Below are 15,746 nucleotides of genomic sequence, written 5' to 3' on the forward strand. Positions count from 1 at the left end.
TTTCTTTTCTTTTCTTTTTTTTTTTAACTGTCTACTCTGGGGGCAATAAGAAAAGTCTGTAAAACTTTCTCTCCAGAACTGTGGAGATTTTATTTGACCTAAATTAATTTTAATATAAAAAGTGGCCAAAAGGCTACATAATCCATGAAAAATATCTCAAAGAAATTGAAATGAGGTGTCCAAGAAAGCATGGTTTAAATAAATTGCAAAGAAATCATTTTAAAAATCCATTTTAGGGCAGTGCCTGTGGCTCAAAGGAGTAAGGCGCCAGCCCCATATGCCCGAGGTGCCCCGGCCAAAAACTGCAAGAAAAAAAAAAATCCATTTTAGTGTATTTTTTTGATTCATAAACCAAATACCCACCTCTCGAATTGGGTCTTCTCAGTGGTAACTTTGCTACCTGGAAACGGACCATAGAAACAATATTGATTCCACCGCTTTCTTCTTTGTAAATCTTTACATTTTTCATCCGGTTTCTGTTCATGGAATGTCCTTTAAATTACCTTGCACCTCTATTCTCTCTATATCCCAACTCCCACCGGGAGTTTATCTACTTATATTCTGGTGAGCTGCTCCTAGCAAAGTGCTTAGAATCACAGCACAGAAAGAAGTCTTGCAGAAATCATCCAGGGCCATCTCTACCTGCACTCCACGCACAAAAAAAATGTAACTTATTGTGGCCGTACATCGTTTTCCTATCCATTGTTACACCATTGCAAAGTCTTCTTGTGTGTTAATTAAACATAGAACATGCCCATTTTCAGGACATTACTTAATGAGCCTGGAATGACAATTTCCATTTAGTTTTATTTTTCTAGCTTCGTATTAAAAGATGATGTTTTTCTTTTTAAACATTGTTAATATCCTGTGATTGAACAAACTCGAGTGGAAAAACCATAGTGTTAAAAAACGACTTACGCAATTTCCAAGAAGCCTATATTTTATGTAATTTTACCTGCAAGTATTCTTCATGGTAACATGAAAGTGGCAGTGAGTTGTTACGAAGGGGCAATTACAGATTTCTGCTGCTTTCCTCTGCACTATATATTCGGAAGCGTGGACTCACCAGCTGAGTTCCCAAATTTCTCTGAGATATTTTAGTTTCCTTTCAGGTTGTTCTTCCATGGTATTAGGGGCTGCAGACTCAAGGCAGTATGTGTTTTCTTACCCAAAGTTATAAAATTGGATATAGCATAACTCTAAAGAGATTCATACTTTGCAAATGCATTACAATTACTAACGAGTATCTTCTCTATCAGTAGGAATGTTTCACGTTGGACTTACTAATATGATTCCTTTTTCATATCAACCATGTTGATCATGAAATACCTTAGTGTGTCCAAGGCCATGTACCTTATGCCCATATGACAGAATTAATATTTTTTAAAATATACCGAAGTTCATCTTATAATCAGGAAACAAGGGTTGCTCATTCACATATGAAACCTTCTACATTGTAAATACGGAAAGCATATATTGTAGGTAAAAATGTCCCAGGAATTACTTTTTTTCTCATTGTAAACACTGTTCAGCTCTAAATTTGGTAAAATAAAAACAGGTATGTGGTGTTGGTTGATTCAATTTAACCAAAAAAATCTAATTATATAAGAGTGGTACATGGCATATGTCAGTTATAATTGCTCCTAACACTTAATAAACATATTTACAAATTGGACTAATAAATTCATTGCCTTGTTAATGGCTTTCATAAAATTATTTTGTAATCTAGCTATAATTACATTAATAATATGATATTTATTGGCTAGAATTCATAGCTAGTCAGAAACACAATGATGGTTATAGCAACTCATCTCAGAAGGCCTGAGCCCAAGTGAAATTGTAAAATCTTCTGGAAATCATACAACCTACTTTTATTTACAGTCTCTAACTGTTGGGTAGCGGAGACTAAATGACATTTGAAAGTACTGTATAGGCTTAGAGACTTTACAGAGTTTTCCACACTCGCACTATTTCTAACAAATCTCATTTGTTTTTCTAGTTAAGAAAATATACATGTTACATAATACAATTTTTCAAGAGAAAAACAATGTAAACATTGTATGTTTTCCTAAGTGGTGATTTCTTAATTGTAAGGGATAATTATTTTAAAATTATATACACAGTATCTTGAAAAATACTTTACGTATTCCTTCAAAATTTGTTAGCTTGAGGGTTCTGCCAGACTGAAAAATCCCAAAACAGGTAAACTAAGGCTGGACGGAGACTCAGACCAGCAGATCTGACTATGTAGTTTTCATTTGCCAGAATAGTTTGCTGCTTTATCTAATATGCTTCATCTCAGTGTGATTATTTGTGAGAGCTAGACACAGTCCCGGACGTGTCTCTCCTTCTGGTCTACCTCCTGCATTCTTTACGGCCATCCCTTAAGTATGGGCTGATTCACTAAATTAATCCTTTATATCTTATTTGGTATTAGTGATGGTTAGAGTAAAAGAAAGTGAAAATATGTTCTCTAGAAAACAGGAAAATGTAAAAGTTATCATTATTATAGTAAGTCTCATTAATTATAAATGCCACAAGTATGGCACTCCTGTAGATATTTTTTTTTCACTTTTTTTTTTTTTATTAAATCATAGCTGTGTACATTGATATGATCATGGGGCATCATTCACTAGCTTCACAGACCGTTTGACACACTTTCATCACACTGGTTAACATAGCCTTCCTGGCATTCTCTCAGTTACTGTGCCAAGACACTTACATTCCACATTTACCAAGCTTCACATGTACCCTTGTAAGATACACCGCAGGTGTAATCCCACCAATCCCCTTCCCTCTGCCCACCTCGCCCCTTCCTCACCTCCCTTTCCCCCTTCCCCCTATTCTTAGGTTGTAACTGGGTTATAGCTTTCATGTGAAAGCCCTAAATTAGTTTCATAGTAGGGCTGAGTACATTGGGTACTTTTTCTTCTATTCTTGAGATACTTTACTAAGAAGAATATGTTCCAGCTCCATCCATGTAAACATGAAAGAGGTAAAGCCTCCATCTTTCTTTAAGGCTGCTTAATATTCCATGGTGTACATATACCCCAATTTATTAATCCATTCGTGGATAGATGGGCACTTGGGCTTTTTCCATGACTTAGCAATTATGAATAGGGCTGCAATAAACATTCTGGTACAAATATCTTTGTTATGATGTGATTTTTTTCCCAGAAGACTATTTTCTTAATATACATTGTTAAGGTTTAAACCTTAGCATACGAGGTTTAAAACATATGTTTTAATCCTCATAACTATACTTTGTATTCTAGTATGTGCTGAAATTGGCTCAAAATAAACTCTTATTATGTAACATATGATGTAATATATTATATGGCCCCTGCATTCAATGATTTCATGTTGATGTCTTTAAATCAGCCATTGTGGCATTTTTTTTTTTTTTTTTTTGTAGAGACAGAGTCTCACTGTACCGCCCTCAGTAGAGTGCGGTGGTGTCACACGGCTCACAGCAACCTCTAACTCTTGGGCTTTTACAACATAAAACCAGCAAAAGCAACAAATTGGATGTTTATGCCCTATCTCTGAGGACAAGCTCATTAAACATTTACCTCTACAGTGCTGATAACCATTGGGTAGAAAGAGATATATTGAAAATACATTCTAATTGTAAAATCTGTAACTATTTTGCAACAACTAGAAAAATTTTTATTGGATTCACTTCCTTAATTTTGGTGGATAATCTATATATTTTAAATATTTTTAGTTTGTACACTGGAATTTTTCATTAAAACATTAATTTTTATTTATATGATTGACTTAAAAACTGAAAAGGTGGTGTCTATGTTTTTGTAACGAGCCATGTTTCTGCACTTCAGGATGTTTCACGATTGAAATGGTAAAAAGTCGTTAGTTTTCAAGATTTATTTAAAATTAAAATTTATTTAAAACGACCTCTGGTTATAACTTTGACCGTTCTTTTTGTTGGTATTTTGCAGTGAGACCTACTGTAATTGAAACTGATGTTTATGTAAACAGCATTGGACCAGTGGATCCCATAAATATGGTGAGTAAGGAATATTAAAAAGATCTTGTTATCTTGTTATGAACCACCGTAATAAGATAAGTGTGTGAATAACTTTTAATAACTAAAGCTGACCGAATTTGGACCCATGTGCTCAGTATGTGTGCCATGTATTGGAAACTGAAGCTAAAAATTCCCATATTTAAGAATTTTTAGCCTGTTTTTCCAATGCACTGTGTTTGCAGGAGTATGTGAGAGCATAAAAAATTATCATCTGTTTAATCAAGAGTGGGTCCCCGAAGAAATCCAGAGGAAATATCAGAAATCCTGAGGGGGGAGTAGAGAGAAGGAAAGGGGCTCAGACGCAAAGTCACAGAGGATCAAACAGCCTGATAAGATCAGGAAAACGCCCAGCAATTAGATGTCATTAGAATACATAGTGCATGGCAAGGAACTGAGGCCAAAGTACTGGCCAAAGACTTTATTAAGAATGGTTTTGCAAGCCCGCATAATAGGAAGCTTATGAACAGCACTGTGCATTGTATGAATTGTATCCCTTCAGATAACAGAAATGACTAAAACCTTTCTATCAGGGGAGTGTCAGAGGCGATTTATATTTTTTAGTATATCACAGTATATAGCATAGAACAGTGTACAGCAGAGAAGACTGTACAGAAGATAAATGTAAGAGTCCACGTTCAAGGTCAGAGAACCCCATTAAGAGGTTGCTGAGCCAGCCTGAGCAACAGATTGTCAGGGCTTTACCTAATACAATAGCAGCTGAGTTGGAGAAGATAACAGCACATATCAGAAATATTAGACAGGTTAAGTTTTTAGAATTTGGTGATTTATCAATTGTGTATAGACTCCTAGGTAAAGAGATGGTAGAATCATTATTTTAGGGAGGCAGAACAGTATAGGCGTATGCAGCCCAGAGGCTAACTGCACATTCAGGAGGAGCTGCCCAGCAGGACTGTGTCTGATTCTCTACATCAGGGGAGGTGTTAGAACTGGATATAGCTGTAGATCAGAAAGGGAAGGGAGGCAAGAGGCATACAGTATTGCTTAAGATATCAAGAATGTGTAAGAGGACCCATGGGAAAATTCAGGTATAAAGATCACAGGTCTGGGGAGCCGATGGTATAAATCAACATACACGATACAGGTGTAAGCGTGAGAAGCCCTGGCAAGGGGCATGCTCCAGAACAGCAGAGGGACAGAAGAAGAGCCAGGAGAAGATGGCACTACAATTAAAGGGAGTAAACAAGATGAAGGGGAGAATAATGATGAATCACAATCACACAGGAGATTTGGTCTCACCTCTGAACTTGCTGCCACAAAGCCCAGAAGACATCTATGGGTCCTGCAGGGATAGCCATGAAGTCACAGGCTGGTTTTGAGGTGCCAGACGGTGAATTTTCACTTCAACGTATGAGTTTTGGGGTAACACAATTCAGCCCATAAGATACCTAAAGATAATCTCGCTTTGCTGAAGTTCCTCTTCACTTCAGTTATTCAATACTGTAGCAGTCAAGGCATCTCGTTGTTCCAGGCCTTACCATCATATACCTGGAAGACCTTCATAGTGAGCAGAGCTACTGCCCCGTCCATTTATCCCTCCAGGGTCACAGCCACACTCACAATATTCAGTTTTTCTCCTATTTAATATGATGTTCACATGATTGTCATTAACTGTTACAACTGTCTGCACTGATTACTGCAGCCACAGGATTTTAGCTGTACCGTAACTGACACAATTGTCACCTTAATGCAACAAATACGAATCAGCTGTGGATAAAGTGAATTTGAGAGGACGGTGGGATGTCCCAGTGGACTAATTTAAATGTTGATCTTAAGTGAGGGGCTAACACTCAGGGGAAGGTCAAAGTTGGAGCCAAATCTTTGTCAGGAATTAGCTAAAACACTTTGAGATGGGAAAAACAGATTTAAAGTGAAGAGACAAGAAAAAAGGAATGACCACTACACCTTGGGGAACAGATATATTTAAGGACTTAAAAGATCGAAGTTGGCAAGAAAATAGTGACAAATCAGTGCCAGAGAAACCGAGAGAAGAGAAAGCTTCAACCAATTTATTTTAGTATTAGTACTGCCCAAAACAAATTCCTGTGCAAGGAGGTAATGTTTGTAAAGAGAAAACATTCTGTGTATGTGTATAATAAGGTTAAATTTTTAACATTATGCAAATATAAAATTTCATAAGGTAATACCTTGCAAACATGTTAATTTTTCTTTTTAGAAGAATTTCATAAGGTTTGTCTTCTAAGTAACCGATGCCTAGAGAAAATAAGTCTGTCTGAGCATATGCAAATGTCTGCATTTTCCTAAGTTGTATACTTTTTGTTTGGGGATTTTGTTTTCAATTTGCATGAATTCATTAAATTTAGAAAGTGGTAGTTAAAATAAAGAGAAAAGGCTTCCCGGCCGTATTATTCCAGAAGCATTTTGACAAGAATAGCTACGGAGAGGCTTCTATGATTGTCTTCTTGAACAGAAGATTCACATATGAAAGACTTAGTTTTCTCTGTGGGGCAAATTATGCACTTGTATCCTTGGACAGTGATAGCTTAAAAAAATAGTAAATGAGTGAAATTGCTATTGAAACCAGTGACACAATAACACTTGAAACTAAAGCAAAATCTCCGTAGAATACTTGATAGTGTTTATTAAAGAAAACCATTGTCACAATAGGAATTAATATGCAACAGCTTACATGGGGCACTATTTTATCTAAACAATGCAGGGAAATTAGAATTCACTTTCTATAAAAATGAACAAAATTGTTTTGAATTTGAGAATAATCAAGCGAGCAAATTGGTAAGCAAAGAGTTAGTAGTTCCCCCCTTAAGCACTCATATAATTTAAGGTATGGGCAAGTAACAAATTTAATGTATTAGTTTAACTTCTTAATTTTTTTAAGTTAGGCAAAATTTGTTTTGCTACTGAATGTTTCAAAATGTTTGTTTCTTTTTAAGACCAAATACATAAGATAACTTTGGATAACTGATAACACCTGAAATGGCATCATTCTACAATGGAATCTGGTTTCATTTTACTTTTTTAAAAAACAGGGTTCAATGAACAGTTTTAACCTAATGTTTCTATCAAGAGTAATGTATTCAATAATTTCACATTAAATGAGTGAATGAATCAATGAATATATGGATTGTAGCTTTTATTTTGATAACTTATAGTCAAAATGAATAATAGAGGCACTAATGAAGACTGGAAAAAAATAGAATAACCTGGAGAGAGGCTGCTGAATTTTATGCATGCTCTGATTAGAACCACCTTAAGTATATGCAGAACAAAACTGTGCAATCAGACGTGAAGGTGAGAAAATAGTAATAGAGCTCATTGGACTTAAATTTTTTTTACCTCAACTTTTCAGATTTGGGTGAGATTATGTTTTTGCTCTTTCGAGAAAATACCTCACGATAGCAGCTACTCTCTGACTAACAAATACAGTGTTCAAACGTTACAGAAATTCTTCAAATCCAAGTCAAGACCAGTGAGACCCCCCAGGATATTCAAGATGATATTATAGGGACTTAGTGGGAGGCCACAGCACAGGATTAGTAAGTACAAAAGTAGTTATAATTAAAAGTTTCAGGTATAGCTTGGTTTACCTGCAGGGACTTACACCCTTTCACTATTAAGAGATTGAGAATATGAAGATTTGAAAGTAAGGGACCAGAAACAACTTATAAAAACTGCTCAGGAGTGAGGTCCCAGTCTGTATTTGCAGAGCTTCATTTTTATCATTCCAATTGCAAGAGGGTTATATCATATAAGGTTAGAATATCATACTGAAGCTGGATAGATTTTCCAGCTTGAAAATTAGGATTTGGTCTTGGTAATAGAGACAGGACAGAGGAGTAAGGCACCCACTAGGAAGAGGCCAATTTAAAAAGTATCCAGGAAACCAGCGGTGCTAATACTTCAAAACACCTGCTGAACAGGACACCAGGGCAAGCAGCACAGGAACAGAAGTAAATAGATTCAGCACATGACCATGTGTTTTCCTTCTGGCCTGTAGAAATATCTACCAAAATGACAATTTTTGGAAAACCTTAAATTACAGAAAAAGAAAATAAGTTTTCTCCTTACAAAAAGTTAAAATAAAAGTCTTTTTAAACAATAGTATACACGGAGCTACAAAAGTTGTAAGCATTATTTATTATTAAATGTAAACAAAGGATTTTTCTGCGGAATAACTTTTTTCTCTCTCATTTGAATGAAATGCCCGCTTATCAAACCTTTATGTGGAGAGTGGGGAAGAGATGTGGTTCCACAGGCTGCTTGACACTGATGAGAACTGACTTTCGGTCTTTAGTACTTTCTGGTATCAGACTTAGTTTGGTAATAAACTCTGCAGACATCTGATTTGTATTTGGGCATTCTGAAAACGTGGAGAAAACTGGGGCCCTTAGAGAAGTGTTTTTCATGTTGTTCTTCCATTGCGAGGAACACGTTTCTCCAGCACAGCCCCTGAAATTGGTTCTGACCTTCCCAGGTTCATCTCTCCCTCACCGCCTCTATGTTCCCACAGCTTCTGGACGTAATGCCTTAGATGTCACCTCTACATAGCAAAGAATCCCTTGTTTCTACTGTTACTATATTAACGGGAAATGGTTACTGTGTGCCAAGTATATTAACTTGAGGAATTATGAAACAACAAAGGATTGGCAACAAGATACATTTTTCTTACCAAAGAAACTGACCTGCATGTGCTCCTGGAGGGGAAGAGAAGGATTCTAGTCTTCCTGGATACAATTATTTGTAGCACTTGAGGAAATGAATTTGCATTTAAAATAACTGATTTTAGTTTCTTGGTGTGTACATTATCTTAAAGATTGTTATCATGGTTTTAATTTTTTTATTTCTGCATATTATGTTAACTTTTTGTCACTATGTAGTATAAAATTTACTTCTCAGATCTTATTGTAAAACAATATAAAATTTAATTACTTTTTGATTAAACATTAGTAGACATAAAATTAAATAATAGACCTGAATAAGAATTATTTCCTTTTTTTTCTTTTTTTTCCTTTCTTTTTTATTTCTTTTTTGAATTTTGCTTCCAGTTGGCTTTCAATTGTCTTAGTTTGAAGGGTTTTTATTTTATTTTATTTTTAAAATGTATTTATTTATTTTTTTATTGAGACAGAGTCTCACTTTGTACCCCTCGGTAGAGTGCTGTGGCATCATAGTTCACAGCAACCTCCAACTCTTGGGCTTAAGCAATTCTCTTGCCTCAGCCTCCCAAGTAGCTGGGACTACAGGCACCTGCCACAACACCTGGGTTTTTGTTTTTTTGGTAGAGACAGGGTCTCACTCTGGCTCAGGCTGGTTTTGAACCTCTGAGCTTAGGGCAATCCACCTGCTTTGGCCTCCCAGAGTGCTAGGATTACAGGTGTGATGTTTTTCTATTTCCTTTCTTTCTCTCTTTTTTTTTTTTTTTTTGAGACAGAGTCTAACTCTGTTGCCCTGGATAGAGTGCCATGGTGTCATAGTTCACAGCAACCTCTAACTGTTGGGTTTGAGCTACCTAAGGCTCCCAAGTAGCCTGTACACAGGCATGCACCATCACACTGGCTAGTTTCTCTATTTTTAATTTTATTTCTTGATTTAAACAGACATATTTTTATTTTTATTTCATAGTCTTTTTTGTCTTCTATTTACTTACCACCTATACAGTGACAGTTGGTTCATTGTTGGAAAATATAAATTATAAAAGATACAGCTTCTTTCTTGAGAGAAGCATAAATCCTAGTGGGGAAGATGGCTACAAAAATATAAATTAGGCCATAACAGAAGGGGAACAGTCCAGGAATAATGCACTGTGTGTATCTATACATATTTTAAATTGTAAAAGGTAATCGTAATGGTATTTTTTTCTAAATTATTGTTTCATTAAAATAGGTTTTTTTCCTTATCTTAAAAGACTCACATATTCAATATTGGAAAATGAGAAATTCAATTTAAGTAAAAAAAAAAAGGCAAAATTTTCTAACATATTTAATGATCACCATTGTTATTACCATAATTTTATGTACATAATTTTACCAAATACTGTAACACTATACATGCTGTTTAATAACGTATCTTTTTACATGTTAAGTAATTTTTACTTAATTACTTCAAAAGATTATTATATGTTGAATAATATTAAGAGTTATATTTGTACATAACATATTTCCCAATGCATTATTTAACATTTAGAAGGTTTACACTTTGCTGTGATTAAAAATAATATATTATTAAGTCCTTTTAGCCAGTCATAATTGTTTCTTCATGATATGGGTACATACACACCTGGAACTTCTGATAGATCTTGGTCTATTTTGAAATATTTTCTAATAAGATGCCTCAAAGAAGAGAATCTTAAATCTACAATTTAAAGTCCTTACAGATATAAAATAATGTAGAATGGATTATACTGATGGTAATTCTGGCCTCAGGTCAGGATTGAGGAGGAGATTTCTAACAAAATCAGCCATGATTTTCATATATGAAATTAAAATTTGGTTTTAGCCTTCCTCTCATCCACCTGCTCCAACACACTGTTTTATTTCAATTGTTATTGTTGATTCAGACATACCCTATGAGGCCTCATTTTTTATTATTTTTTTTTTTATCATTTGGGATTCATTGAGGGTACAAAGAGTTAGGTTACACTGATTGTGGTTGTTAGGTAAAGTCTCAATTGTATCCTGCCCCCAAGAGGTGTGCCACACGCCATGACCCCAAATCTCCTTTCTCCTCCCCTCTCCCCTACATCATTCCCCTACCCCACCCTATGTATTAACTCACTACTGCCTTCGTATTAGAATTGAGTACATTGGATTCCTGCTTCTCCATTCTTGTCCTGCTTTACTAAGAAGAATGTGTTCCAACTCCATCCAGGTTAATACAAAGGATGTAAAGTCTCCATCATTTTTAATGGCTGAAGAGTATTCCATGGTGTACATGTACCACAGCTTATTAATCCTGTGCTGGTGGGCATTTAGGTTGTTTCTACATTTGTGGTTGTTGTAAACTGAGCTGCAATGAACAATCTAGTGCAAGTGTCATTAGGGTAAAAGGATATTTTTTCTTCTGGATAGATGCCCAGTAATGGGAATGCAGGATCAAATGGGAGGCCTAGTTTGAGAGTTCTCCATAATTCCTTACAAAAAAGTTGTATTAGTTTGCAGTCCCACCAGCAGTGTACAAGTGTCCGCTTCTCTCCACATCCACACCAGGATCTGCAGCTTTGAGACTTCGTGATACGGGCTATTCTCAGTGGTTTTGATCTGCGTTTCTCTGATGATTAGGGATGATGAGCATTTTTTTCATGTTTGTTAGCCATTAATCTCAGAGAAGGTTCTGTTCATATCTCTTGCCCAGAGGTACTTGGGATTGTTACTCTCTTTTTTGTTGTTTAATTTGAGTTCTCTATAGATTCTATTTATCAACCCTTTGTCAGATTGATACCCTGCAAATATCTTTTCCTGGGAATGGATAAATGATTCCTTTATCTGGGAATGGATAAATTTTGCTTTACTTGTGTGTCCTTAGATGTGCAGAAGCTTTTCAGCTTCATTAAGTCCCATTTGTTAATTTTTGTTGTTGTGATGGCTGCTGAAGTCTTTGTCATAAAATCTTTCCCCAGATTTTATCACTGTAGGATATTTAACTGAATAAATGAAAGTGGATGAAAGAGTCCACTCTTTCTTCTAAGACTTTTATCATTTCATGTCTTAGATTTAAGTCTTTTATCCATCTTGAGTCAGTTTTTGTAAGGCGTGAAATGCGAGGGCCGAGTTTCAGTCTTTTACGTGGTTCTCCCAGAAGCATTTGAATATGGATTATTTTCCCCACTGTGTGCTTTTGTTTGTTTTATCAAAGATCAGAAGGCAGGTAGCGACTGGTTTCATCTCTTCGTTTTCTATTCTGTTCCATATGTCCAGGTCTCTGTTTTTGTGCCAATACCGTGCTGTTCTGATTACTGTGGATGTATAATATAGCCTGAATTCTGGTAGGGTGATGCCTCTGACTTTGTTTTTATTACTAAGAATAGCCTCAGCTATATGGGTTTTTCTGGTTCCATACAAAATGAAGTACTATTTTCTCGAGTTCTTCAGCAATGTTGGTATTTAATGGGGATTGCATTGAATCTGTAGATTGCTTTCGATAGAATAGAAATTTTGATAATGTTGATTCTATGTAGTAATATATATAAGTTAAAACATGAGCCCTGCTGACTTTTTCTAACAAATAATTTCCAAATACAGTGTCCTCTCTTTCTTAATAGACAGCCTAATTCAAATAACAATTATTTTTAAAGCAGCACCATCAAAGGTGCAGAAGCACTTTTCCCACCATATCATAAGGCAATTTATTTATTTATCTAGCACTGAACAAATGATTCTTGTGTGGACAGGAAACATGTTTTGCTATTGGCAATGTTACTTCTCTTGGACACAGAGGCCTCACCTAAACACTGACTATTCAATCTCACAGAATTCTTTACCATGCTTTAATTGGTGATAAACTCTAGAGACAGAGATAATCTGAGTGTATGTAAACAGTGGTCCTTCTTTGTACAATTCTGCTCTCTGAGGGTTCAGTTACTCATGGTCAACCATGTCTTAAAATATCTTATTTTAAGATATTTTAAAAAAATGAGAGGAGAAGACCACATTCACTTAACCTTTATTACAGTTCATTGTTACAATTGTTCTACTTTATTATTTTTATTGTTACTTTCTTACTGTTCCTAACTTATAAATTCAATTTTATCATGAGTGTGTGTGTATATATATATTTAAAAAAAAACCTACAGGGTTCAATACTACCTGCAGTTTCAGGCATTGACTGGGGTCTTGGAACAGACCATCCACGGAGAAAGGGGTCAAGGGTCTATCTTCTGTCATACTGTTTTTCATACTTAGGAAGTGGGTTTTATGTAGACTATATACTTTCTCATTCATTTAAATATCCTACGGTGAGAACAAGAACACAAATGCCATTAAAAGTTTTTTTTAAATGATGAAAGGTAGGTATAAAATAAGTTACCAAAATTAGTGATTATAAAAATATAAATTTCATCTCTTAGTTTACAGTTTTATACGTGATATGGATGACCTGTGTGTGCAGGAAAAAAGGATGAAATTTCAGTCAGAATTTTTTACATACTGTCTAATACTTCCTTGTATCTAAATCAGAATGGAGGAAATCAAGAGAGGATAAGAAGACAGAGCTTGAAAAAGAAGAATCGTCATTGGGCAAAAGCAAATAGATGGCATCTACAAGGCAAAGGGACTGGTCTGAAGGGAATCACGTTTAGTTTTCTGGGATTAAAATTACCAGATGTACATTTGCATTGAATTTATGAAAACATTTCTGATTCAGTATGGTCACTTCATATTTCTTAAGGGTAATACTCAATATGATGATATTTCAATTACTAATATTTCTGCACCCAACCAGAATGTGCCTCAATTTATAAGAGAAACTCTAACAGACATGAGCAACTTGATTTCCTCCAGCTCCATAATAGTTGGAGATTTCAACACTCCTTTGGCAGTGTTGGATAGATCCTCCAAGAAGAAGCTGAGGAAAGAAATTTTAGATTTAAACCTAACCATCCAACATTTGGATTTAGCAGACATCTACAGAACATTTCATCCTAACAAAACTGAATACACATACTTCTCATCAGCCCACGGAACATACTCCAAAATCGATCACATCTTAGGTCACAAATCTAACCTCAGTAAATTTAAAGGAATAGAAATTATTCCTTGCATCTTCTCGGTAACAACAGTAACTCAGTAACAACAGGAATCTGCATACTCATACAAAAACATGGAAGTTAAATAACCTTATGCTGAATGATAGCTGGGTCATAGATGAGATTAAGAAGGAAATTGCCAAATTTTTGGAACAAAACAACAATGAAGACATGAATTATCAGAACCTCTGGGACACCGCAAAGGCAGTTCTAAGAGGGAAATTTATAGCACAAGCCTTCCTCAAGAGAATGGAAAGAGAGGAAGTTAACAACTTAATGGGACATCTCAAGCAACTTGAAAAGGAAGAACATTCCAACCCCAAACCCAGTAGAAGAAAAGAAATAACCAAAAGTAGAGCAGAATTAAATGAAATTGAAAACAAAAGAATTATACAACAGATCAATATATCCAAAAGTTGGTTTTTTGAAAAGGTCAATAAAATAGATAAACCTTTAGCTAACCTAACCAGGAAAAACAGAGTAAAATCTCTAATTTCATCAATCAGAAAAGACAAAGACAAAATAACAACAGACTCCTCAGAAATTCAAAAAATCCTTAATGAGTATTATAAAAAACTTTATTATCAGAAATATGAAAATCTGAAGGAAATTGACCAATATTTGGAAGCACGTCACCTTCCAAGACTTAGCCAGAATCAAGTGGAAATGTTGAATAGGCCTATATCAAGTTCTGATTTAGTATAAATAGTGAGCTCAGAGTAGACTTCTTATGTTTTTCTATAATTATTTATAAAATTATTTCATGAGTATATAAAAACTCTTGACATCAACTAATTCCATGATATGCATTACTGTTTTGCCTGATTGTTTTATTTTAAATAAAAATCAAATTATCTTAATTATATCCAAAATCTGTCAAATATTAGCATTATTACTAAGAATGGTCCTCTTTCAAGTCAATGTTGAATTTGGCAGAGATGTGGTAGTTGTTAAATAGGTTCAAAAGATAAGGCGAGCACACATATTTTACTTAGTTGGGCTGCTCATTACATATTGAGAACTAGTATCCTGATGGTGTTTTACTCTTTATTTTCTTGGAACTTCACTGAATAATTCTTCTGTCTTCAGTATAGATCACTCCTTAGATTTCATGCCTATTCTTATGAAGCCTGGAGTGCAGAGAAGCAAAAGGTAGAACCTACAGCTAGTGGATTTTTATTATATTACGTACAGTCCATTGAAAGACATAGAGAAAACTTCACTGAGGAAATAAACACATGGATAATTTTTGATACATCTGTCTGAACCCTGGTGCATCTGTTCCTACTGTTAAAGCTTTGTGATGGCTAATTTCATGTGTCAACTTGTCTAGGCTGTGGGACTTAAATAGAGTGGTGATTCACTTACAGATGGGGAGAAATGTGTCCATAGGTGATTTTGCTTTTTTTAGAGGGAAATAAATCGTCTTTATTGTGTTTTTAAAATTGCTCCATAGCACAGTGGTTACAGCCTCATCCATATACACCGAGGCTGGCAGGTTTGAACCTGGCCCAGGCCAGCTAAACAACAGTGGCAACTGCAACAACAACAACAAAAATAGCTGGGCATTGTGGCGGGCGCCTGTAGTCCCAGCTACTTGGGAGGCTGAGGCAAGAGAATCGCTTAATCGCTTAACCCTAAGAGTTGGAGGTTGCTGTGAGCTGTGACACCACAGCACTCTGTCTCAAAAATAAATAAATAAATAAATAAATGAATAAATAAATAAAATTGTAATAGCAATACCTTGTTTCAAGAACATTCAAAGAAATATATGTAGAAAATGAAAAATAATTACAACTTCTTTCCCATCATGACATGAGTGATTTTTGTCATGTACAAACTTCACAGAATGTACTTACACTAATGTAGGTGTTAACAGTTAAGTTCATGCCTAGTCTGCATGGTACAGCCTATTGGTCTAGGCTTCAAACCTGTACATTTTACTGAATGCTAAAGGCAATT

The 15,746-nt window shown here is 35.3% G+C and overlaps 1 protein-coding gene across 2 annotated transcripts in view; it reads left to right on the top strand.

Moving 5' to 3' along the window:
- Positions 1–15,746, top strand: part of GABRG1 (gamma-aminobutyric acid type A receptor subunit gamma1) — an 81,739-nt gene that overhangs the window by 33,850 nt on the left and 32,143 nt on the right. For both annotated transcript variants that reach the window (XM_053578110.1, XM_053578111.1), the window contains exon 3: positions 3,960–4,027. In XM_053578110.1, coding sequence (XP_053434085.1) covers positions 3,960–4,027 — 68 coding nt within the window. The remainder of the gene's footprint in view (positions 1–3,959; positions 4,028–15,746) is intronic.

Source organism: Nycticebus coucang, chromosome 23 (assembly GCF_027406575.1).
Source record: "Nycticebus coucang isolate mNycCou1 chromosome 23, mNycCou1.pri, whole genome shotgun sequence".
NCBI classification, from domain to species: Eukaryota; Metazoa; Chordata; class Mammalia; order Primates; family Lorisidae; genus Nycticebus; species Nycticebus coucang.